This window comes from Artibeus jamaicensis, unplaced genomic scaffold, assembly GCF_021234435.1.
Source record: "Artibeus jamaicensis isolate MK-2021 breed Jamaican fruit bat unplaced genomic scaffold, CSHL_Jam_final contig_402, whole genome shotgun sequence".
NCBI classification, from domain to species: Eukaryota; Metazoa; Chordata; class Mammalia; order Chiroptera; family Phyllostomidae; genus Artibeus; species Artibeus jamaicensis.
In genome coordinates, this window is record NW_026521818.1 from 20,599,802 (window position 1) to 20,623,975 (window position 24,174).

General features: G+C 47.9%; 2 protein-coding genes across 5 annotated transcripts; one reads left to right on the forward strand and one right to left on the reverse strand.

The window, feature by feature from the left end:
* Positions 1-66: 66 nt before the first annotated feature.
* On the forward strand, positions 67-12,872 carry CPSF4 (cleavage and polyadenylation specific factor 4). Of its 4 annotated transcripts, none has more exons than XM_037138190.2 (8): positions 67-304; positions 1,667-1,717; positions 3,393-3,545; positions 5,914-6,009; positions 6,621-6,714; positions 7,875-7,947; positions 9,471-9,641; positions 12,580-12,749. In XM_037138190.2, the coding sequence occupies exons 1-8, from the start codon at positions 202-204 to the stop codon at positions 12,646-12,648; spliced, it is 810 nt and encodes a 269-aa protein (XP_036994085.1). In that variant the 5' UTR covers positions 67-201; the 3' UTR covers positions 12,649-12,749. The 4 variants fall into 4 exon arrangements, with proteins under 4 accessions (XP_036994085.1, XP_036994089.1, XP_036994090.1 ...); XM_037138194.2 differs by having other exon boundaries at positions 9,546-9,641; XM_037138195.2 differs by having other exon boundaries at positions 9,549-9,641.
* Positions 12,873-14,480: 1,608 nt separating this feature from the next.
* On the reverse strand, positions 14,481-21,868 carry ATP5MF (ATP synthase membrane subunit f). Its single transcript, XM_053665314.1, has 4 exons — positions 21,798-21,868; positions 16,614-16,721; positions 15,258-15,374; positions 14,481-14,620 (listed from the first exon to the last, which is right to left on the reverse strand). Exons 1-4 carry the CDS (start codon positions 21,808-21,810, stop codon positions 14,592-14,594), a joined length of 267 nt encoding a protein of 88 aa, XP_053521289.1. The 5' UTR covers positions 21,811-21,868; the 3' UTR covers positions 14,481-14,591.
* Positions 21,869-24,174: the final 2,306 nt, after the last annotated feature.

Below are 24,174 nucleotides of genomic sequence, written 5' to 3' on the forward strand. Positions count from 1 at the left end.
TGGCCAGGTCTGAACAGGCGGAAGGCCGGCGCGGGCTCCGGGCGCTCCCGGCATACCTCGGGCGGCGGTGGCGGCGGCGGCGGCCAGGTTAGGCGAGGCGAGGCGGAGGAGTGCGCCGTGTCGGCTGAAGGTGGCCGGTGGAGGTGTGAGGGTGGCAAGGTACTGGGAAGTAGCCAGGCCGGAGGGGCCGCCGCCGCCGCCATGCAGGAAATCATCGCCAGCGTGGACCACATCAAATTCGACCTGGAGATCGCGGTGGAGCAGCAGCTAGGGGCACAGCCGCTGCCCTTCCCGGGCATGGACAGTGAGCGTGGGGCCGGGGGTCGGCGGGCAAGGGGCGCAACTGACTCAGACCGGGACCCGTCTCCCATGGTCCTGGGACTCGGACTCCGTAACCCACCTTCCTCGGATCTTTGAACCCCTGGGGCTAGCTTAAGGCAGTCTTCTGGAGGGCAAGATCATGTTTGGCTGTTAAAAGTAATTACTGAATGAAGGCGGGTGTCCTGGGTTGGAAAACCTTCCTCCACCCCCACACACTCGCCAGCTACAGGAAAGTACTGTATAACACCCTTCCCCAATCCAGCCCCCACTGTGATGGCCCTCTTCTTGCTTTCATCAAAACTGGGCCGTTGGGAGAGTCTGGCCGAGAGAACCACCTCTCCTACAGAAGACCCCCAATTAGACTTTCAAGCTCCATTCCCCTACACCTCTGGTAGCCTATCCCTCACTTGTTTTCTGGACTCCAACTTTGGGTCTTTTCATCACACTTAGGCATCTGCCTGAGCTCCCTTTTCAGACTTTTTGAAATGCAAACGACTGACACCTCCAGGATTCCCAGTTCCACCACCTTAAGTTCGTCCCAGCAAAATCTTCCTGCTCCCCAGGATCCAAGTGATCCCTTGCAAGTTAGCAAGTGGAGGCACGAAAGTGGCCTTCAGAGATGCTGGGTTTTCAGCAATTCTGAAACGCTTGCTGATAGAGAAAACTGTGAAACCGGAGGTTTATTCTGGTAGCCAAGGGCAGTAAATTACTGGGCTCATTGAAACAGCTTGTCCTGAGCCGACATCTACTGCATGCAGTCAGCCTGTATTCTCTTGGTCCCTTCACCTGAACCAGTTGCATGTGTAGAAGCAAAAGATTGCTCCTTTAATAATTGTGGTGGTATTGCATATTAATATGCAATTTAAGAGCCGTCCTGCTTGTGTTTCTTCATTTACTCTCTCCCCTCCCTAGTAGCTTCTTTCTGGAGCCTGTTCCTCCTTAGAGTCCCCATTCACTTGCGTTTTCTATGAGATTGTTCCCTCTCTCTACCTCACATTAGCCCTCTAGAAGGTCCAGGTACAAAGTAATTAATTTCGATGATCTTGTGCTCCATTCTTCCCCCACTCACTCCTAGTTCCTTGAAAGCATCTTTATTAGAGGAGGCTCTCAGAAAGCCTTGAATAATGACTGGTCTCAGCATGTATGTCTCATTTTGCAGAGAATGACTGAAATAAGCAATTTTTTTCTTGTTTTGGGGGTTTTGCATTATTTTGTCCATTTGTTGTATCATGAACCCTTCATAGGTCAAAGGTCAGAAGCATTTCCTCTCCCTGTCTTCAGATGTCACTGGTAGCAATTGTGCCCTGCTTCGTTTGACCTCTCTCCTTTTCCCTCCTCTCTACAGAGTCAGGGGCTGCTGTCTGTGAATTCTTTTTGAAAGCTGCCTGTGGCAAAGGTAAGAAACCCCTGGTTCCTTTATGTTCTTCCTGAGGGGCCATCCACCATTCTGCCCCCTACCAGACTTACATGTAGGCCATCAGGACTCTGGGTTACAGTGCCTTCTCCACGCTAACAGTATCCCAAGATGAAACTGTGGTTTGGATAGGCTAAGAACATGATGGGGTATTCTGCCTAAAACCTAAAACACCAGATTTAACCAGCATTGAATCAGCCTTCTCACCTCACTTTCCTTGTGGCCAGAAGCTGACCCATGTGACATGAACAGAAGTTCCTAGCACTGAGATGTTTGGGAACTTTCTCAAGGTCAAAGAATTAGTGAGTGGCTGAGTTCACTACAGTCTGCACAGGCTCACTGTCCTCCGTGTCCTCTCATCAAAACCCCCCCACAGTAGTCTTGTCTCATGGAGTATTGTTCATACTCACCAGGCCCCCACAGAGGCTACATGAGCCAGACTATTCATAAGGAAAAGTATCAGCTGGGCAGGACCTCACATACTGTAGGTAGGTCTGGCCACTTTTCCTTCTATAGGCAAATTTATTTGGAAACTAAATTTCAATTACAAGCTTGAATAGGGAGCACAAAATTAGAGCATGGTTGGTTTTGATGGCTGATTTTGGCAAGTTTTGGTTCTATAACTCAGTCATTTACCTCTCCGTTGAGCTAGTTGGATCATCGTTGCCTCTGTTCTCACTCCTCTGTCCTTACTCAGTACTTCTGCCTTTCTGACCTGCCACCATCGGTTACCACGCTGTCCTTAACATGAGCCATCATTTCACTGACTAATACCATAGTCACTAGCCACAAGTGGCTATTCAAATCTAAATCAGTTAAATAAAATTAAAAATGTAGTTCTTCAATCATACTAGTCATATTTCAAGTGTTTAATAGTCACATGTGGCTATTATTGGACAGCATAAATGTAGAATATTCCCACCATTGCAGAAAGTTCTGTTGGATGGGACCAGTCTAGATCTTTTCCAGTCGCAACCTTATTGTGGTCGGGCCTTCCCAGGAGTCCCACCAGGCCACTGTTGAGAATTATGACTTTCCCAGAGTATGGTTTTCTCCTGTCTGAGTGGATGATCACTCAGCTCCTGCTGCAGAAGACAGACCTTCCCCAGTGTCTGTGCAATGCATTTCTTTAATTCTGTAGGTGATCTTCTTTCTTAGTTATTAGAGGTTAGGTAGGCAATTTAACTGAAGATGGAGCCTACCTGAAGTCCAGGCTTCTGCTGGCGCTCCTCTTTACCTTCTGTCTTTTGGGGCTGTGTTCTCCGAACCCCAGTCTTTCTTTAACTACCCCTACAATTTTTGCCATGTTAGTGGATCCTGGAACTATTTTTTAATTAAATAAAGAAATAAACTTACTCCTCCTTCACGCCACCATTGGTTTTGTCAAGTCTCCATCTTACAGTAAAATCTGTGAAATCATGATGTTTTAGTTAGATTTTACTGAAACACATTAAAATAAAATACATATCTATTTAAACTTAAAAACGTGTGCCCCTGTACTGCCTAAAGTCGCACTGCCTTCTGCCAGGGGCAACTGGTGCCCTCTGGGACATGCTGCTTTTGGGTGTTTCAGGGAGGTACTGGGAGAAGGCACCTTGGCTCCCCCAGGCCCAGTGCCCCTGGGCTCAGGGCCGTATCGCTCTCTCTTCCTCCACAGGGGGCATGTGCCCATTTCGCCACATTAGTGGTGAGAAGACAGTGGTGTGCAAACACTGGCTACGGGGACTGTGTAAGAAGGGGGACCAGTGTGAGTTCCTGCACGAGTATGATATGACCAAGATGCCTGAGTGCTACTTCTACTCGAAGTTTGGTAAGGCAGTTCTGTAAGGTGTGTGGCAAGGCCCCTCCCTGCACCCAGAATCTCTGCACATCAGGAGCCCTGAGGAGACTCCACCAAGAACCAAAACCCAGAGCAATTAAGCAGCTGCTCAGGCACCCACAGTGTCTGCCATCCCCCATCCTTATTGGCTCCAGATGAGAACCTTAGACATTGCCCTCCAACCTCAGCTGGCCCATTAGTCATGGGAAGTTATGATTATTCTCTAGTAATTCCTACATCTTTGTACCACTTCTGTTTTTTGAGCACTTTCAGGTACTTTTGGGAATTGGAAACTAATGAGGGTCTCCAAGTAGATGGGTGAATAGTGCAGCTGGCTGGAAGCCTTGTTTCTGCTCAAGTCAACCATCTCCCTTAAATCAGCTTCTAACTGTGTAGCAACGGATCGGCCAGAGTTTTGTTTTCTTCTCTCTGGGCATGTGATCCCAGGCAGTAGCTTGTCTGTCCTAAATATCCCTTAAGAATAGCAAGTTTGGGGGGCTTATATTCTGGTGACAGATAGCCCTACTCTTCACCTTGCAACTGAGATTGCCACTGCTTCAGAGAACACGTGGTCTGAGCTGTGCTGAGTGAACTGCATGGGGAAATGGGGCTGGCACAGGGCTCGGCCAGACGGTTGTGCTCTCCGATAGAACTAGAACCTCCTGGCTCTGTGCCTTGAGTGAGGCTGACCAGGAAAAGGCCTTGCAGGTCAGGGTGAAGGCCCACTCTTGCCTCAGTACTGCTGACTCCAGGCCCTTTGCAGAGGCCCGGTGGGAGGCTGGAGGCTTGCTGTACCCTTTGTGGTAGGCCGAGGACTGCCAGACCTGCTGGACGCTCTCAAAGCAGTATTGTCAGAGGAGACGCTAATTATTTCAGCAGACCAACAGGCTTGGCCGGCTGGCTAATTAATTACAATTGTGGCTCTTTTTTAAGAGGCAGCACAAGCTGAAGTCACAGCACAGACAGAAACAGGACTCGGGCTTCCCAGCCCCCTCTCCTTCCCAGCAGCACTGGAACCAGGGCAGAAGGAAGCAGCGGCTTCTCCATGGGAGCCTTCTCACAACTGGCCCCCAAGGCCGGCGCCAGCCCTCATGGGCAGGTTCTCCGGGGAGCCTCTGCAGGCTGGCCTGGGTTCCTTACTTCTCTGCTGGTGATCCTCGATCCAGCACCCCTGCCTACCCCCCCAATCCCCTCCCCCAAGTTACTACCCTTGCAACAGATCCCTGCCTGCCATTCCCCTGCAGAGCCTGACCTGGTGCAGACACACTGTCTGTAGCTCCTTTCACCTGGTGACGCAGGTGAGGGTCCCCCTTCTAGGCCCTGAAGAGATAGTGGTGAAGAAGACAGGCGCATTGCCTGCCCCATGGTGCTTTTGCTCTAGTAGCCCAGGGAAAGAGGCAGCTTATATGCCACTGAGACAGATAAAGAGAATTGTGCACAATAAGTGTTCTGAAGGAGATAAACAGTGATGGATCCACATGAGGAATTTCCTTTGGGTAGAGTGGTTGGGAAGGCTTTTCTGAGGATGTGAGACCTGAGCTGGGATCCAAAGGCTAAGCAGGGGCCAGTCCTGGCAGAGGGCTGTCTGTCTTAGAACAGCGAGGAGGCCAGTGTGGCTGGAGAAGAGGAGGAGACTGCGGCGGGGGTAGGGGAAACCGCGTGGACACTTGTGGGTCTGAGGAGGAGTATGCATTTTCCCAGACTGGCCTTTTGTGTGTAACATAGATTGGAAAGGAAGGGCAAGCACGGAGGTGGCTGAACCGAACTGGGTGAAAGGTGCTGGTGGCAGCTGGGCTGATTGCTCCTGAGACAGCTCCCGTCAGAAAGGCTTCATTGCCTTCTATCATAGGGACCCAGCCTTGAGTTTTCAAATCTGCCCTATTTTTGTCCTAAAAGGTAAACTTTTCCCTTTTCCTCAGATCTTTCCCCTGTCCCAACTAGTGCATGTGAAAAGCTGATCAGAGTAGATTAGTAATTTCCTGGCCTCAAGTGGTACGTTTGCATATCTGAGCACACCAAAGGGCCCGGGGCACCATCTTTGGGTAAGGGATGGAGCCATGAGTTATTTGATACAATAAGTGTATACCCTTTGCCCACCTTTGTCAATGTCATTGACCCTTGTGGCAGAATGGACACATACGAGGGGAGGATCTTCACAGTGCATATACAGGTCAGGAAACAGAGGCTCTGAGGCACTCTTCTGAGTCTCAGGCTTCACCAGGCTGGGACCAGACGCCAGAACCACCTGGGCCCTCTTTGCCACACTGTGGGCCCCGGCCTGGGAGAAACCGAGGTGGGTCTGGGTCCACCTCTTCCAGAGCTGCCCCAGGTGGCCACATGTCTGGATTTCTCCCTGCAGGAGAGTGCAGCAACAAGGAGTGCCCCTTTCTGCACATCGACCCCGAGTCCAAGATCAAGGACTGCCCTTGGTACGACCGTGGCTTTTGCAAGCATGGTAGGTGTCAGAGTGGCTGGACCCCCTTGCGAGAAGCCAGTCTTCTTTTCCTCTGCTCACATGACCCTCTACCTGTCCTGCCTATTCCAACAAAAATGGTATTAGGCATTTGGGGGGCTAGTGAGGCTTTTTTATTTAAGATTTTATTTATTTACTTTTAGAGAGAGGAGAAAGAAAAAGAGAGAAACATCAATATACGAGAGATACATAGACTGGTTGCCTTTCACACACCCCCAGCTGGGGACCTGGCCAGCAACCCAGGCATGTGCCCTGACTGGGAATCAAACCAGTGACCTTTCAGTTCACAGACCAGCATTCGATACACTGAGCCATCTCAGCCAGAGTTAGTGAGGCTTTTTTTACACTCTCAGCTCGCCTGAACCTCCCAAAGCTCTGTGTGGACTGCTTTTTCGATAAGGAAACTTGTATTTGAGAGGTTGTGTGTCCTGCCTAGTGTCCCCTATCAATGAGAGTCAAAGCCCGTGTTTGAAGCCCTGCCCTTGCTCTCTGTGCCCCACACGGTGGTCTGGGCAGCACTCTGACTGCGGAGGGGCACGAGGGCATGCCCTAAAGAGGAGATGGTCTGAGTGACCTGACGCTTGGCTCCACAGGTCCCCTGTGTAGGCACCGGCACACGCGGAGAGTTATCTGTGTGAATTACCTCGTGGGATTCTGCCCGGAGGGGCCCTCATGTAAATTCATGCAGTGAGTAGCCAGCCCCTCTTCCCCCAACTCCCACACTGCTCTTGTGCTATCCTGTACTTCTTCCCTGAGCTCAGTTGGGGTTTGATCACTGGGTGGTGTTAGCACAGTGCCCAGGACAAGGGTGAAGGTTGGAGAGGGACCCTTGCTGCTTTTTGAGCCCAGAGGTGGCTCTGTCTAGCAATTAACCTTTTTTGGGCACAGCCATCAGGGAATCTGATGAAAGCTATGGGCCCATGCTCCGGACAAACTCACGTACACATAGCCTTGCATTATAATTTAGGGCCCTCAGGTTAGGAACCTGGGACCTAAGGGAAGGAAACTATACAGTGTCAAGGTCTCCTGTATGGGAGATACTGAGCTTAGGGTTTCACATATACTAGTTCTTGTAACTCTCACAAGTATGGAAGAGAATGACTTATTTCACACATGAGAGCACTGTGACAGCTCAGCCACTAGCCAGAGTTATGTGGCAGCAGGAGATGGTACCTGCTCAAAGGCAGGTCTACAGGCCTCCAAAGCCAAGTTCTTGCCTATCAGGCTCAGTGCTCCTCTTCCTGGGCCTCAGCACACCTGTCACTTCGGGTGGTTGAGGGGATACAGAGTAGTATCCGCCTCCTGTGCTGCCTCCATCTGCGCTGCCAACACCTGTACAGGAGCAGTGTCCTGGTTGCTGCCACTCGATTGGCAGGTGGTCAGTGCTGTTGGCTTGGTCCCACTGCCTAGATGAATGCCCAGGAGCCCACGGATGGCCCAGGGATTCCTGCTTAAGGGGTAGGCAGGCATGTCCCCCAGGGAATCTCTGTTGTCAGAGAAAGTTAGACCTTGCAGAAAAAGGTATGTATTGGAAGGGCTTTTCATGCTCACAGCCCCTTGTGGAGCAGGCTTGCGCCCTCTGATGATAACCAGTTGCTGTTTCATTCATTTCTCGGAGCATCACTTTGCCCAGGTCTCAGCCAGGTATCAGCAGAACAGGCATCTCTTCTTCCCATTGTCCTGTGGCCTCAGGGGCAGAGCTGAGTCCGGGTGGTGTGTGGTGTTCTGTGCTTGGGTAAAGAGTGACTATGACAGTCCCTTAGCCAGAATTTGAGAATGCCACCTGACCTAGCTTCTTTCGTCTTTTCTTCTCTTGTTCTTGCCCCCCCTGGCTGTTGGGTGACCAGCCCTCGATTTGAACTGCCAATGGGAACCACCGAGCAGCCCCCACTGCCACAGCAGACGCAGCCTCCAACCAAGGTACTGTGTCTTGGTCCTTCCTCGGCCCTGTGGCACTGCCGGCCCTGGCAGTGCCCTTGCTGCAGAGAACTTGGTGCCGCCATCGATGCGTGGTCTGTCACAGACCCGGCTGGAGGCTTTGTGAGAGGGCTTGGAGGATACGGGACAGGAGGGGAGTCTTCCTGAGTTCCAGCAGAAAATTCGGGGAGCAAAGCAGTTTGCATCTGCCTCTAGAGATGGAGGGTTGTCTGCTGGAGTTGAACACCCACTTGATTTCTCCTCCCTTGCCTGGCACGTGCCTTGGTGGCTCAGCAGTACCCTCCTCGAGCCCACCTTGGGGACCGCAGTGGAAGGCAGCCTGAGTGCCATGTGTCTGCTGCTCTTGCGGTGGATGGAGGGGCTTGCCTGAGGTGCCACAGCTGGGCAGGAGCAGATCTGGGCGCAGAACCAAGGCTGGCTAGTTCTCTGGCTAGTGCTGTGATCGCTCTGTGTGGATGTTCCCAACTGCAGGGAAGGCTGGGAATAGAGGGCTGAAGGACCAGCCGACTCCATTGTCTAGGCAAGGCGGGTCTTAAAACCCAGCTGATTCCCGTCAAGCAGGAGGAAAGAGGGAACTGCCATGGACAAGTGGGAATCTGCAGCAGCCTCCCCAAAACCAAGCGCACCCTGGGTTTGGTTACTGGAGTAGGGGTGGTAGCACAGAGATAGTGCTAGCCAGTGAACTAGGCAGTGTCTCAACAGGCTGAGCAAACCCACCCATCAGTCTTCAACCTTATCTCTTACCTGGCTGGACTCTGAATCTGTGTCCAAAGCCCCACCAGATCCTCCTCAGTGCTGGAGGCTGAGCAGCCAGAAGACATGTCTGCACTTGCTACACTGACCCCCACTCTCAAGAGGTTATGGGGCAGATTAGATAGAATTCCTTTTCAGCAAAGCTGGGAATTACTTGGCGTGGGTGCAGCCTTGAAAACCTGGGTGTTTCTATTTCTGGGTACCTGCATTTATAACCTTTATAAAAGGCCAGAGCCAGAAACCACTTGGTTGGGAGGTGGCCTTGCTGTCCAGTCCCCAGCCCAGCAGCCCCCATCCCCCTTGCTCACATGACTCCCTAGAGGAGGGCCCTCTCAGCCCCTAGATCGCAGGTCAGTGTGTCAGCCTCCAACTGTTTTTCTGTGACTGTCGCTCGCCGTGTAGGCTGCTAAACATCTGGCTGAACCAAGCGTTCATCCTGACCTGAAGCTAGAACCTCAGAAACAAAAGTAAGGCCTGCTCATGCCCTCGCCCCACTGCCCCAGAGACCTCCTTGTCTCTTTGGTGTTTTGTTTTCTACTTTTATTTTTCGTTTCTGTGTGTCTGCATGGTATTTTCGGGCAGCAGCTCCTGCCATCATCACCAGATAATTCTTTTCTGCCTGCTCTCCTGAGCAGGGCCACTGCAGAAGCTGGTCATGCGGGAGCAGTCCCGCCCTCTTTTTTCCTGTCCCCGTTGGTGGTCCGCGTGCACGTGTTTTCCACAGTAAAACCGTGTTGTGTAACTCTTTCCAGCAAAGTAACAATCCGCCATTACAAAGGTCGTCCTCCTTGATCCAGTTAACGAGTCAGAACTCTTCTCCCAATCAGCAGAGAGCCCCGCAGGTCATCGGGGTCATGCAGAGTCAAAACAGCAGTGCAGGCAACAGGGGACCCCGGCCGCTGGAGCAGGTCACGTGTTACAAGGTGAGTCTTGGGGTTGGGGGACAGGGAAGGGTCTTCACAGTCAGCAGCCATTCCCACACTCCCCAGATAGTTCATTTTGACAATGAAAAGTCTTTGTTTTTGCTGACTGTGAAAGTAAAAGTAGGCCACCGGTGGGGCATTTGACTTTGCCACAACACACCAAGACCAGGTGAACGATTAAACACTTACTGTTCAATGAATGGGATGCACTTGAAAAAAAGGGAGGGAAATTTCTCAGAGGCTAGGCACAAAGTAGAAGCAGGAATCCAGGGATGAGGGTGAGCCCTGGAGCCTCTGGTTGTCCTCAAATCCCATGTGGGCATACTCAAGGGAGCCATGCAAAGCTTTAGGCCCACACAGAGAAATCAGAATACCCTTCTCACCCCCTACACACACACACACACACACACACAATAGTATACTCAGGGAAAGAGTAAACTTTTTAAAATCCCACTAGGAAAGTTGTTATTCTTGACTGTGGATGGAAAGGGGTGGGGGTAACCCCTTGAGAATTTATCATCACTGGTAAGTGCTGAAAAGCTCGTTTTCTAAGCTAAAACAGTCCCAGATTGGCTCCTGGCACCTGGCTTTTTGAGGAATTTATTCTCAGCCCAGGTCACACAGAATTCCCACAGCTAGAATTCCAAACAATGAGTGCACAATTTAAAATCCCAGAACATAGGAGGAAAAAAGCACTACCAAGTGAGTCGGTAGAAACAATCAGTAATTGAACAAGACTTACAAAGACTTCAGATTGGGAATTGTTAGAAGAAATACAAAGTTAATACATGCTTTTTAAAAAAACTTATTGATGACATACAAGTGTTTAGGATACAAAGTGAGTGTTGTCCCATATTCCCACCTTTTCTAAAACAGCTGTGTTATTCAGGGTATTCTCTTCTCACCATTGTGGTGTTGTTTTTTGGTACCCCTTTACACCTCAGAACTGCTGAGGGGGTCTGGACCCCACTTGGAAAACTGCCCTTCTAAACTTTTATTAACACAAATACCAGGATAGCTTGTGTTTTAATATAAATGGGGCGGGGCCTGGTATGTATAATGTTCTGTATTCTTTTTTTTGTTTGTTTCTTTACAATGTATTGTAGATCTACATCAGTATATGTAAATCTTGTCTTTTTCAGTGACTGTATAAATAGCTATAATTTATTTTACCAGTTGTCTGTCAGACAATTAAATTACCATTTTTGCAGCTAAAAACAGTGCTGAATCTGATATCTAGATATTTGTGAGCTCTTGTCTGATGGTGTCAGGAGCATCCGTGGCTGCAATTACAAGATCCAAGTCAAAAGGCATATATTTAAAATGTTCATAGAAAAGCCGATCCCCTGGGTATTTCTCAAGTCAGTCAGACACTCACTGGGCACGTGCTCTGTGCCAGTTCTGCTGAGGAAACAAAGACTGCTCTTCCCCAGGAGGGATTCTTGTTCTAAGGAAAGGGCAAGGCCAGCGCCCAGAGACACTGAAGTTAAAATGCACCTGGATTCAGGGAAGACCTCAGATTTCTGAGCTTGAGCCAGAACAGCTGAGGAGAGTACAGAGTGAAAGTGAGAAAGGGATGTGAAAGTGAGGTAGATGGGGGCTCCTGCCCTGTGCTGAGCAGCTTCCAACCAGTCAGTTCTCAAGTACAGTAAGGAAACTTAGGTGTCCTGAAGCAGTATAGCTGTCATCTTGCCTCTCTGCGGGACTCTTCAGCAGGGCTTCTGGAAAGCAAGCTCTCCTAAGTCCTGGAACCTTAGAAAGCTGGGGTGGGGACCTGCCAACCTCTTCTTACCAGGGGCCTTTACAGTCGGTATTAAAGACGCCATGTGGGAATCCTGGATTACCCAAGATCAGCAGTGGAGGCTGACAGACATGCTAAGTGCTACGAATGGGCCCATGTAGTCTCTCACTCTGGTCTGGTCATCACATCAGCCGAAGGACTAACTGGCAGCTACATAGGCCACTCTACCAGACAGGTCATACATAGAGACAAGAAAGACTTGAAAACACGAGGATGACAGGCTCAAGTGTAGAGCTGCCAAGAATTCTGGGTGGTAGTGATGACTAAGTAGAGCCCGACAGTCCAGGCTGAGGAAGCAGGGACTGGGAGGGTGCGGGTTGGGTTTGTGCAGGACGGGTGCCCCTACCACCTCTGGACCCCTTGTTCTGTGCTTGAGGCTGCCATTCACCTCCTTTCTTAGAATTCTGCTTTTGAGTAGCAACAAGATTGAACGAAGGGAAGTTTTAAGGCAGACTGGATCTTTAGAGCTGGGACAAATCAGGGTCATTGATAGATTTTTGAGGTGATTTTACCAGGTCTCTTCACCCAATTCTAACCATTGCCCTGTCTCTGACTCTGTGACTGAAACCTGTCCCCATGGGTAGCTTAGGCAGATGTGCAAGGACTGAGAGGGGAAATCTGGGTGCAGCGCATACCCAGTGTCCACAGCAGTGAATCCCTCCCTGCACCGGGGAAGGAGCCAGGTGGCTTCTCTCTCCTTGCTCCTTCCCGTCTCCAGGGAGTCCCAGATCGGTGCCTCAGAGGTAAGTGACTGGTCAGCCACGCAGAAGGGCTTGATTCCTGGACAGGTGGGGGAGCTCTGGAGCCGTGGGCTTCTCTTCATCCCGCCACCCACCATGGAGCCCTTCTGTGGGCAGGCCCCTGTGCCCAGCTGGCTGAAGGGGCTCCCTGCTGTGTGCTCTCAGATCGTCCTCTGGCTGCAGGAGTCTGTCTTCCACCTGACAAGTTGTTGGCTACAGTTTCTGTTCCACGTACCTGCTGTAGTTCCATTCCCCTTGTATTTGAATGAAAGTCTGTACCACAGAGTTTTGGAGTCCCCGTTCCCAACCTGGTATTTGGTGAGTGCTGCCTTACCTGAAAACTGCATTTGAAAACTTTTTTCTTTTTTTTGTCTTCTTCCTTTCCTGCCATTCCCAGTGTGGTGAAAAAGGACACTACGCCAACAGATGCACCAAAGGGCACTTGGCCTTTCTCAGTGGACAGTGACAGCAGCTGGAGACAGCTCAGAACAGCCCAAGGGGCCCCATTTTGGAGACCACTCTGGGCCGTCCTTGGAAGTGTGCATTTAACTGTTCAATGCCAGTGTTAGTGCAACTCTGGCTGGAGCTGGCAGGCAAGCACATTGGGGTTTATCAGTATAAGGGGCTCTGTCTTATCAGTTTCCCTATCATTTTGCTGTAATTTAAAAAGAAGAAGGGACATGTGCTCCATTTCTGTCCCTCAAGTCAGCATCATGTTTGTCTAGGCATCAACACTTCCTGTCTGGGACTTCCTGAACACCACCCTCTGGAGAGGGGAGGAAGTTGCAGGGAAGAGCTTGTGCTAAGCAGTTATGTATGAAAGAAGGCCCTTCCCCTCAATCCTCATTAAACACCAGTTCTTGGTGACCCCAAGGTCTGGTGGATCATTAAACCTGCAGCTAGGTCATGCCTGCTTCCTCCATGTCCTGCTGAATTTAGAAGCTGTGCCTATCAATGTGATTTGAACAAGGCAGCCCTTCAGGGCAAACTCAAGTGGACTTATTGCCTCAGCCTGGTCCTGTTCCAAGCAAGGTAGGAAGAATTGAGAGGTGCAGGGCTCACAAGTGTGAGGGTGCAGTTTTCCTCTGGGCTTATTTTCTTGGGGCACATACTTGACAGTGGTTAAGGTATACCTTAAACTGGAGCTGCAGACAACCCTTTAAATAGATGATGCAGTCCACCTTTGCACCTACCTCCTGCCCCATCAAGTGTCTGCTGTCACTTGGACACATTTGGCCTATGGAGACCACCCTGAGCCTGGAAATGTGAAACCACCTGGAGCCTGCTGGGCAAGGGGGCCTATCCAAGTTCAATTATAAGAACCATTTTTATGAGGTTGATTAAAGCTTGTTTTTTAAGTTGTGTCTCATTACTTAAGACACTCCATGCCAAGGAAAGGATCTTGCTAGTAGCTGCACTAGCTGCCTGGCACACAGCTTTGACATTGGTGCCTGCTTGTCCCCTTCCAAAAAATGAACCTCCAGAAGGGAAGTGAGGCTACCAACAAAAGGCCTTTTTACTGACAGCTACAAGTCTGGAAGCTTGGATTTTGGAACAGCCACCTGGCAGGTCTCATTTCATTTCAAATGCTGGATGATACTTACTCAGATTCAGGTGTCACACCCTCTTCTACTCTGCAGTGTAGAGGCTCACTATACTCCCCCTCAATAAGAAACTGGTTATGACCTTCATGTCACTTACTAAAGACCTTTGATGAAAATAGGTAAGAGTTCTGGATGCAAGGGTGTTCAACCTTTTGGCATCTGGGCCACAAGAGTTTTGATGTCTTGAGCCACACCTTAAATACACAAAATACAAAAACTGATGAGCAAGGCACAGGTTTTAAGTAAATTGACAATTTTGTGTTGGGCTGTATTTGTGGCCACCCTGGGCCACATGCAGCCCATGGGCTGCAGGTTGGACACCCCTGGATAGGGCTTTCAGGGCCTGCACTTTTCCTCCTGTGGATCATCCCACTGACCTTCAAGTGTAATATCCCCAGGTAATGCAGAACATGGTGGGAAAGGCAATCTTGGAAGTCTGAGCTGCTTTATACAGTGAAAGTGTCAGGTGACAAAAGGCCAAAAGTGCTTAGGACACTCAAGGCAAAGAGCCGGGAAACACTTTAAAGTGTGGTGCTAAGTGACCCCCCACCTGCTGAGCTGATGAGTGTGATGTGGGTGCCCAAGGCATCATGGCTCAAAGCCCAAGACTAAGTCCCCCCTTTGGGAGTGGTAAAGCAATCATCCCACCCTGTGCAAGGGGACCTCCTGGAGGGCAGGGAAATGGCCAAAGCAGTGAAGGAGCCCAGTACTAGCCATTTATTAGGTGTTAGTTACAATATGAAAGGATGCAGAGGTGCTGTGCAAAGATAATGGTCAGGAATACGGAGTCCACACTGGGTCCTCTTCAGTGGTACTTGCGTCGCCGCTCGTGTTCTAAAGTTAGAAAAGCAGAATGGTAAGTTCCTTAAAATGTGCAGCAGTGAAAGCACTAGATGAGAACATTAGGCTACTACAATCACATAAAGGCATCCTAAGAACTTTCAGGAAATGACCCAGAACCCAACTGCTGACCTGGAGACAAGAAGGCATCTCAAATGCTCATCTGTCCCCCTGGCCAGGCTCTCCCTTCCCAGAAGGAACTCCCACTCAGACCAACAGCCATAAACCCAATCAGTGGCCACCAATGACGCTTTCTGGGACGGCCAACTGGACAAGCTCCTCCTGGGTCTCAGGACCAGAAACAGCTACGCTTCCAGAGCATTATACAGACACCAGACTATCCCACTTCTTTCCCTCTCTGCTAAGAAAATGAAGCCAAATTTCCCATCAGCCTTTGGCAGAATGCTTCCTAAGTATTACCTTTACCCCAGCTTCATCTTATTTTTCCTGTGTATGTTCTCTTTGCCATAATTTTCTCACTTAAAATAATATCCTAAGTACTATATTCTGACAAGTCCCTCCACTTCTTCAGCTGTCAGTAAAATGATGGACTTCTAAATCTGACAATGAACCAATGCCACTCCCTCACGGGAAACCCCACTGAAGATAAGGTAACACAAGAAACACTTACTGAGTTCCTTATAAGAACGGCAGTAGTTAAAAAGCACATAAGCTGCCAGCACCATAGAAACTCCAGCAACATTCCCCTTCTTCACATTGACATACTTGTTGTAATACCGGTAGTAACCTGCAAACAGAGAGGAGGTCACTATCCTGCTTTGCTATGAATGTTTCATAGTGTGTAAAGTCCAGTCTGGTAAATTCAGACCCAGTCTTCTGGCTCTTTAAGCCACTGACCCCACATTCACAGATTGATAAGCACAAATGCCCACAGTGTCGGGTCCCCACAAGCCCAGGTAAAGCTCCACCTAGGCCCCCCTTGATTCTGCCCCTACCCTTTGGCCTCAATCTTACAGACTTGGCTCAGCCTGCCAGTCTTGGATCCTACCTCACCCTTACCTCCAGCCTGGGAAAGGTTGAGAGAGAACATCAGGCTAAAATCACATGAAGCCATCCTGATAATTCCATTTAGGAAATGACCCAGGACCTGTGTGCCAGCACCTTACCCTAAATCTGAGTGAGAATCCAAACCTCAGTAAGGGCCACTCAGGAGCAGGGACAGTTTTATGCATTTCTCTTTATTAGTGCGCCCACCAGTGAGGAAACAGTATCTGCCCTCTTGGGTTCACGGCCCAGTAGACAGAAAAGGAATGAAATGGTCACAGAAGGCCATAGTTTACAATAGTGAGGAATGCCTTGAAGGGACACTGCAGGTGGCTATGGGCATGAACAAGCCACTTTCACCTCCACCGAGTCAGGGACTATTGTAACTGAGTGAGGGAAAATGCAGCTTATTCTATTTTGGGGACACTCAGGGTAGGAAGGTGGCACACAAAAGAGCTACACAGAGGCCAGAATCAGAAAACACAGGAGAAAAGCCCCTGAGGAGGCTGGAGACCATGCAGGCCCCCATGGGAGGACATGGGTCTTTATTCTTGGAAAGGACTGGCCTGACTAGCTATGCACTTTAAAATACAAAGACCTGGAGGAAAGATCATTTCAAATATTCATCATGGAAGTTCTGCCTGGCAGGAAGATGAGCATTATACTTTAGACTGATGTCCACTATGCTTCACTCATTATCCTCCTAAAGAAGTCTCATGATATGAAAGTGCTCATAGACCTTTCTCTAAGATGAAGGCAATGATACCAATTCTGAGCAATAAAAAAACATTTTCTTGGCTGAAATATCTCAAAGCTAGTCTGACAAGATCAAGCATGGAAATTCAAGAGCTAATAATCTCTCCCTGTCCCCTATATAACTTACTGGTCTGAGACAAGGCCTTTACTACCCAAATTCGCAGGAAAAAGAAACCTAAAGAACCAGAGATTTGCTTTTGTTTACATACATCCGTAAGGCTCTGACCTCTTTGAAATGCTCCACCAATGCCTTTAGGGGTGAAATCCCGCATCAGTATCCAGCTTGGCAGCTCCCCTAGTTTGACATCCATGAGTCTCTTCTCCTTCAAAGGTACTGATTGGGAAAAGTAAAAAAAAAAAAACCACATATTGAAAAATATCCCAATAACACAAATACCATCCTTTCATGTCACTCATTTCAACCATTCAATAAAGAGGCATTCAATAATGTCACTACATAGAGGCTGGACATAAATAATATTATGAATAAATATGTCCCCCCAAATCCACTGTTTTTTTAAATCCTCACCCAAGGACATTTTTGACTGCTTTTAGAGAGAGAGGAAGTGGAGGGGGGTGGACATCAATTGGTTGCCTCCTGCACACACCCCAACTGGGGAACAAACCTGCAACCTTTCAGTGCCCGGGACGACACTCCAACCATGCGACAGATTCGTTAAAAACAAGATTTTTTTAAAGATTTTATTTATTTTTATAAAAAGGAAAAGGGAGAGAAATGGAGAAAAACATCGATGTGTAACACAAACAATTGGTTGCCTCTCACAAGCCCTCAGCTGGGGACCTGGCCCACAACCCAGGCAGGTACTCTGGCCAGGAATTGAACCAGCAACCTTTCAGTTCGCAGGCCAGCACTCAGTCCACTGAGCCACACCAGCCAAGGCTAAAAGGATTTTAATTAAGACCTTACTGAAAATAACTATGTAAAAAGAGAACTAAGGGCCACGAGGAAGAAAAAAATAGAGGACAAAATAGATTACTGCAAAACTAATATTAACATTTACATGTATGAGCTCATTTAATCTTTCAAGCAAGTAGTTGATACCTTTATTTTATAACAGGGGAGCAGGGTAGAGAGGGCTCAAAAAAGTTGGGCACCTTGGCCAAAGTCGCAGAGCACACTGGCAAGACTCAACCTTGGGTCTGGTCCCCATGCTCCTAAAGCCAATCTAATTTCTTCAAGAATCCTACCTGGGACCACAGATGTCAAATGACAGCAAAAACCACTCCAAATGATCCAGTGGGCCCCAGATTATATTTCAATAAGAGTCTGAGGACTGGAGAAGGACTCCTAGTTGAGGCCATACTGTATTCATCTCAGGGCTTAAGAGTAAAACAGGGAGGGCCTGGGAAGGGGAGCAGAGCTGTGAGTGTCCAGATGTTCATGAGGGAATGGTCCCCCTTCCCCCGTCTTTCCCCAGAGGTTGACTTTAAAAAGCTGCTTAGGAGGTGTCCTCTTCAGGGCAAGGAATCAAGAACTAAAGTCTCTTCTTAAAGACGACCAGCCACAGGAGGAGCCAGACTAAATCACTTCAAGATTTCTTTTTCATTTGGGGGATCCCAGGAAAGACTAACGCTCTCTAAAGACCAGCTTCAAGTGTCCATTAAGGGGAATCCCACAGGTTTCCTGACATCTCCCAATCCTTAAGGACAGGGACTGTCAGGCCATAAAGACAAATGCAAGGCTGAACAGCAGCTTCTAATCTGCTACGGATCGTCTGGAGAACCAGACCCTTGACCTTGATGTATCAGACTGGGTGCCTGTCACAGCAGGCCACAAGTGACAGGTGGAGGCATAAGCCTGTGACTTGCATACATGGTCTAAGCGTCCTGGTTTAGGCTGCCTGTCCCAAACATACTGCCCCAACCTTCCCCCTAGATTCATCCAACAAAGATGGAGCACCTGCTGTATGCCAGGTAGCATACTGAGCGCTGTGGACACAGCACTGACCACAGATGAGAACCTTGCTCTCAGGAGCCACCATTCTGTCAGAGAAGACAACATACCCACTTATCTTGGGCTCACCACACTTGAGCCAAAACCCTTTCTGTTTTCATACAACAGAATTATTTCACCTGAGTGCCCCCTGTTCCTCACAAGATTATCTCAACTTAAATGTCATCTCCCAAAAGGCCTCTTCCCCTGCTCTCCTGATCTCAAGTGCCTGCACTTCCTTTCCATGTAATTTGTGAGCTCATTTCTTTTTCTGTAAAATGGTTTATCCCAAGGATAGAATGAGACTCTATACAAAAGCATTTGGAACAGTGCTCAGAATTGTAAACTGTTATTATTACTATTGAAATTTCATAAGGTTTATATGAAACATTTTTTTTTTTTTAAAAAAAGAGAAAAGAACAGTGGGGGGAAAAGCACATAAACCATACTTTAGGGCATTTTAACCACATAGGACTTCAGGGATTAATCTCACCCTTTAGTTCTTTTACAAAAAGAAAACTGATTAGTTAAGATATCAGATAGTCTTAAATGAATTTTAAGGTATGTTCCAAATCTCTGTTGGAGAGCTTAGTGTCAAATGATATTAGGCTCAACACCAAACAGTGTCTTCCAAAAATGACCTATATCTTCCTCTGTAACCTTGCCTGTGCCATTTTTTAAAGTTTAATAAGTACATATTTTACATCACAGGTTTATCTTCATTTGAATCGGTAGACTTTTAGTCCAAGGATTACTATACCACATTTACTCTTAAATAAGAACATAGTAATACCTTTGCTACACTCTCAAAGCATTCTTGCATGTGGTAAGGACTGCAACCATGTCATTCTAAAACCAACTTGGCTTTAAATATAGCATTGTGGTGCAGAGTGATGAAGAAGGAATAGATGGATCTAGAATACCACAATGCTGCTAACTGCTGACACTGAGTAATAAGTACAAAGCATTTATTACATTATTTTGTTTCCTTTTTATTTTAAATCTTCCATAGTAAAAGTTTAAAAGTGCTTTTGAAAATAGAACTATGTTGAGGGAAATAAAAGGAGAATAGTATTTTAAATCAAAATATTTTTGACTGATATAAGGTTGGTGACTCAAAAAAAAAATCAGGCTACTTCTGGGTCCACTGAAGCTATCTTTTTCACATTCACAAAAACTATGAAAACACATTCACATTCTCATGACCACATTCAGAAGATGGCATGGTGCCTTGGCATATCAGAGGAGAAAAAAAAGCCAACAATCATCTTCTGCATATTTCTACCTCTGTACTACAAAGTGTTTCCTAAATCAAAATTAAGAAATTTATAAGCACAGAATAAAAATCACATTCGTTTTAAGGAGAACAAGTACACCACCATCACAAAACTCCAAGGGACAATCAGATTCATTAGAGATACATCTACATTTATTCCAAGAATTTCTCTTTTAGTGGAAGACAAAGGCCTCAGTGCTTGGGAGCCCTCCTGGAACCCTCCCTCAGCACCCCTCCACAGTGCTGCACAGCCCTCTGCAGTCACTGGTTCACACCAGTGGAGTGCAGTGGTAACAGGGCAGACTCTACAGTACAGTATTCTGAGTTTTGTGCTACTTTACAGCTGTATGCCCTTGGGCAAGTTACTGCCCTCTCTGTGCCTCAGTTTCCTCCTTTGTAAAATAAGGGTAAGAATAGTACCCACCTTGGTGCTTGACTTTAGGTGCTGTGTAAATGGTAATTATTATTATTTGTCTTTCTGTCTACAAGCTATCTGAAGGTGGGAACAACTGCATACACAATTCCTGGTCATGAGAGACTTTCAGTGAAGACTGTGGAAGGACCATGGGTCTAGTCTGATTTTTTGACTTCAAGAAGCATACTGCTCCCTTATTTGAAAAGGCATGGAAAGGCCAAGTGTCTTCTACATGCTAAACGCAACCCAGGGGTTTGCCAGAGAATAAAGAGTTTAGGATTTGCAGGCCACACATGGCCTCTGTACAGTCTTTTTTTTTTTTTTTATTCTGAATGATTAAAAAAAAAACAAAACATTAAAACCCTCCTTAGCTCACAAAAAGAGGCCTCAGGAAATCTGGCCTAATGGCCTTAGGATTGGCCAGCCCCTGATCTCATTTATTGCTATTAATTCATATTTTCATCACTTTATTTGCTAATGAACTAGTGGCTTTATGCTCCAGCAACAGACATCATCTATAAGATCATCAGTACTCGAGAGACTTGGACTCCAATTCCCTCTCCCAGGATGATGCCACATGTACCAGATGTGACATGACCATGCCCAAAGGTTAGCGTTTAAGCTGGGATAACCAGCACTCACCTGTGTGCTGGGCAGCGTTCCAAGTACCTTACATACATGTACTAAGTTGTTAAATCCTTAGTCCACAGTTCTCTTCACAACAACCCTCTGCTTAAATAAGATGCCAAGTCTCAATGCTCCTTTTTCACATTTTGTCTTATTTCAACAACACAACCACCTGTGGATAAATACTCTCATGCCCATTTTTACAGATGAGAACAGCATCATTCTCATCTTTTCTGATCTTCTTTTCATTTCTCCAGGCTGAGATTAAGACTGGGGTAAGACAAAGGTTTGATTAACAGGTTAATCAAAACCCTGCCACTATCATGCTGTGTGATCTCAGGCAGGCCACACCACATCTCCAAAGATTATTTTCCTCCTTTTAAATATGGGATCAACATTCAGTACTGACTTTTGTCAAGACCTTTGGGCAGGGTCGTGTCACATCTGGTACATGTGGCATCATCCTGGGAGAGGGAATTGGAGTCCAAGTCTCTTGAGTACTTATACGTGGTTCCGTATTATTTTCAAAATAAAAGTCAGGGTGTACAGTGTGCACCGTTCGAGGACTGCAGAAATTTATACAACGTGTCACCGAAACGCCAGCTACTCCTAAACTCATCCTTGTAATTCAACTTCAGTTTACCACATGGCTTCAAACTCCTAGCTTTGAATCCCAGCTCAGCTCTCTCACTAGTTGTGACCTTGAATAGGTCACTTCACCTCTTAAAGCCTATTTGGCGCAGTCAACATAAATGCCTCTAAACTTTCGTTGTCTCAGGCACTGTCCCAGGCATTAAACTTCTCCTGAATCTTAATTTTAACTTCAACCTTAAAAAGAAGGATTCAGTCTGTACGTTAGGATTCAAGTGCACAGCGCCTGGGTCGCGGAGAGGACGAGAGCAGCTATTCCTTCGCGGGCAGTGGGAGTCCTGAGGCTTTGCATTCCAAGCCCGCGGCCCGGAGAGCATAGAAAGGTCAGCAGGCGCAGGGCCCTTGGCAAAGGGTTCAGTGGGACTCCGTTGAGGTCACAGCGAAGGTGTTCAGCTAAAGACAAATAGCTCTGCAGCTCCCTCTCCTCCCAGGGCGTCTCCACTCCTGCTTCTAACCTAACCGGCCCTAAGCTAATCCCAATACTCACCGACAGACGCCATCTTGGAGTCCTCGGTGTCCCGTTTGCGGGAGCGCGCGAGGACTGCTGGGTAGGGCGCATGCGCCCCAGTGTCGCGGAGAGCAAAGTCTCATGGGAAGCGAGTCGTGTCTGGTGCTCTCAGCGGGGGCTGCAAGTGCAAGGTGAAGGGTGGAGTCTCTGGAGGGCACATTCCTGGGACCCTCTCAGTCAGAGACAGGGGTAGAGGGAGTAGGGTTCAGCCTGGGTTCCCCATCCTAGGAGGGAAAAGAATCTCCTGGCTTTCTTACTCTGTCACCTTAGATTTGCTGTAAAAAGTTACAAGAGCATATCAAGATTCTCCCTCCCAACTGTGCTGGGTGGGAGGTTAAGTTCCGACTCCTAAGGAATTCTCAGTCACCGGGAAAAGCTGTGTTCAGGCTTAGGCTCCAAGTAGGTATGATTTGAGAGTACCTATGTCCCAGCTCTGGGCTGAGCTCTAAGTACAGAGGTATGCAAGACCCTAGGGGTTCACAACTCCAGCCCTTCTTTTTGCTAGTTCTTTTCCAAGCACTATGACGCCAGACCACCTTCTTGTTTGTCTGTTTGTTTTGTGGAAAGGCTGCGTTAACCATTGCTAGTCAAGCAATTCTGACTTGGGCGTGATGCTTCGATTCCCTGAATCTCAGTTTCCTTCTCTGTAAAATAGGGTTGTAATGTTCACCTGGTATCCTTGAGGTAGGAATTAAATGAAACGATATGTGTGAAAATAAAGATTTAAACACTGGGTGGATAGTAGGAATTGGACCAGTAAACTGATAGCTTCATTTGGAAAGTGACATAGTGAAGTTAAGAAACTTTTAATCAGCCATTTATTAATTCGCCAATCATATACTGGTATTACTGGGCACTAGGGACATAGATATCAATCAGACATGGTCTCTGAGCTCTAGGATCTCTGGTATTGCACAGAAAGTAAAAGTGTAGACAGGTGTGAGCACAGCGATAGCATAGCAGAGGGCCATGGACGCCTTAGGGGAAGGTCTGGAAGGACTTTAGAGAAGAGGAGCTTATCTGGGCTGGCTTTTGAAAAAATGAAGAGGTAGTTGTGGGGTTTTTAAATTTCTTTTTATATTTTATTTTAATTGTTCAAGTACAGTTTTCTGTCTTTTACTCCCATCCCAGCCCACCCACCCAGCCCTCCCCACCAAGAGGTAGTTGTTAAGTAAACAAAGAGCCCAAGGGCACACCAAGCACCCGGAACTGCAAAGGCAGAAAAGGGTTTAGAGCCAGGTGGTGGATTTGGAACAGGATGATGACAGTTGGGGAGTTAGTGTTAAATAGGCACAGAGATTCTGTTTGGAATAATGAAAATGTTCTGGAAATGAACAGTGGTGATGATTACACAACAATGTGAATGAACGTAATGTACACCTAAAAATGGTTAAAATGGTGAATTTTGATATGTAAATTTTACCATAATAAAAAAAGAATAAAAGGTAATGAGATAACAGATGAATCTGGGGCAAGCTGGAGTCAGAATACAAAATGCTGTGAATGCTGGGTGAAGAGTGGAGCTTATCCTTGGGGCAGTGGGGAGCCTGTGAGGCTTAAAGAAAGTGACATGATCAAACTTACAAACCTGACAATAACCCAGCCTGCTTTGTAGAGAATAGATAGGGGGAGGATTAAGACTGGAGGAGGCAGGCCAGCTATGTAGGGGGCTCACAGTTCTGTAGGGTGCTCTGAAGACAGATCTCAAAGACAGATCTCTCTGGATCTGTCTTTGGTCCTTTCCCAGGTCCAGGTCTTACTGCCTTACACTAGGTGGGGGGAAAGCCTGCTGCTGACTTTAAACCCGCCAAGTGGGTCCTGCTGGTCTTCCTGGATGCTACAGGTAGAGGGGGGGCTGGGCTCCATTTTTTTCCTTTTCTGTGGCTTTGCTTTGGGAGCCTGGTCCGGGCTACGATATTAACAGGTGCCCAGCCTCTGGCCCAAGCCCTCTGAGCACTGTGCTGCCCCCACTGCCCATATGTGCCAGGCCCATGCCTTTAGTCCACCTCATTGTGCCACCCTTTGATTATTGCATGAGGTGCTCCAAGTAGGAGCAACTAGCACCCCTCCTCCCTCCCTCTTTGCTGGTCTGGAACTCTCAAATTTCCTTCACAGCAGTTTAGTTCCCCTATTAAATTAAGTCCCTCTTGGGACTGCTACCCCTCTGAGCCCCTGCAGCCTCACTTTAATCATTCTGTGAGGCTCCCTGATGCAAATGGCACCCCTCCTCCTCCTCCCTCTTTGCTGGCCCTGCCACAGCGGGAGAGTTCCTTACTCAGTGGATGAGAGCCCCCCACCTTTTTTTTTTTTTTGAGGAAATTCTTTTTGGTTGGGTTAGCAGGTCATAACAAGCGCC

Excerpts from the sequence above, each read along its gene's own strand:
- CPSF4 (XM_037138190.2), top strand. The coding sequence starts at position 202 with ATGCAGGAAATCATCGCCAGCGTGGACCACATCAAATTCGACCTGGAG. Across the intron at positions 3,546-5,913 it reads CTACTTCTACTCGAAGTTTG|GAGAGTGCAGCAACAAGGAG; the intron begins GTAAGGCAGTTC and ends TTCTCCCTGCAG. Across the intron at positions 9,642-12,579 it reads AGCAGGTCACGTGTTACAAG|TGTGGTGAAAAAGGACACTA; the intron begins GTGAGTCTTGGG and ends TGCCATTCCCAG.
- ATP5MF (XM_053665314.1), bottom strand. Across the intron at positions 15,375-16,613 it reads TGGTGGAGCATTTCAAAGAG|GTTACTACCGGTATTACAAC; the intron begins GTCAGAGCCTTA and ends CTCTGTTTGCAG. Across the intron at positions 14,621-15,257 it reads CCGTTCTTATAAGGAACTCA|AACACGAGCGGCGACGCAAG; the intron begins GTAAGTGTTTCT and ends TTCTAACTTTAG.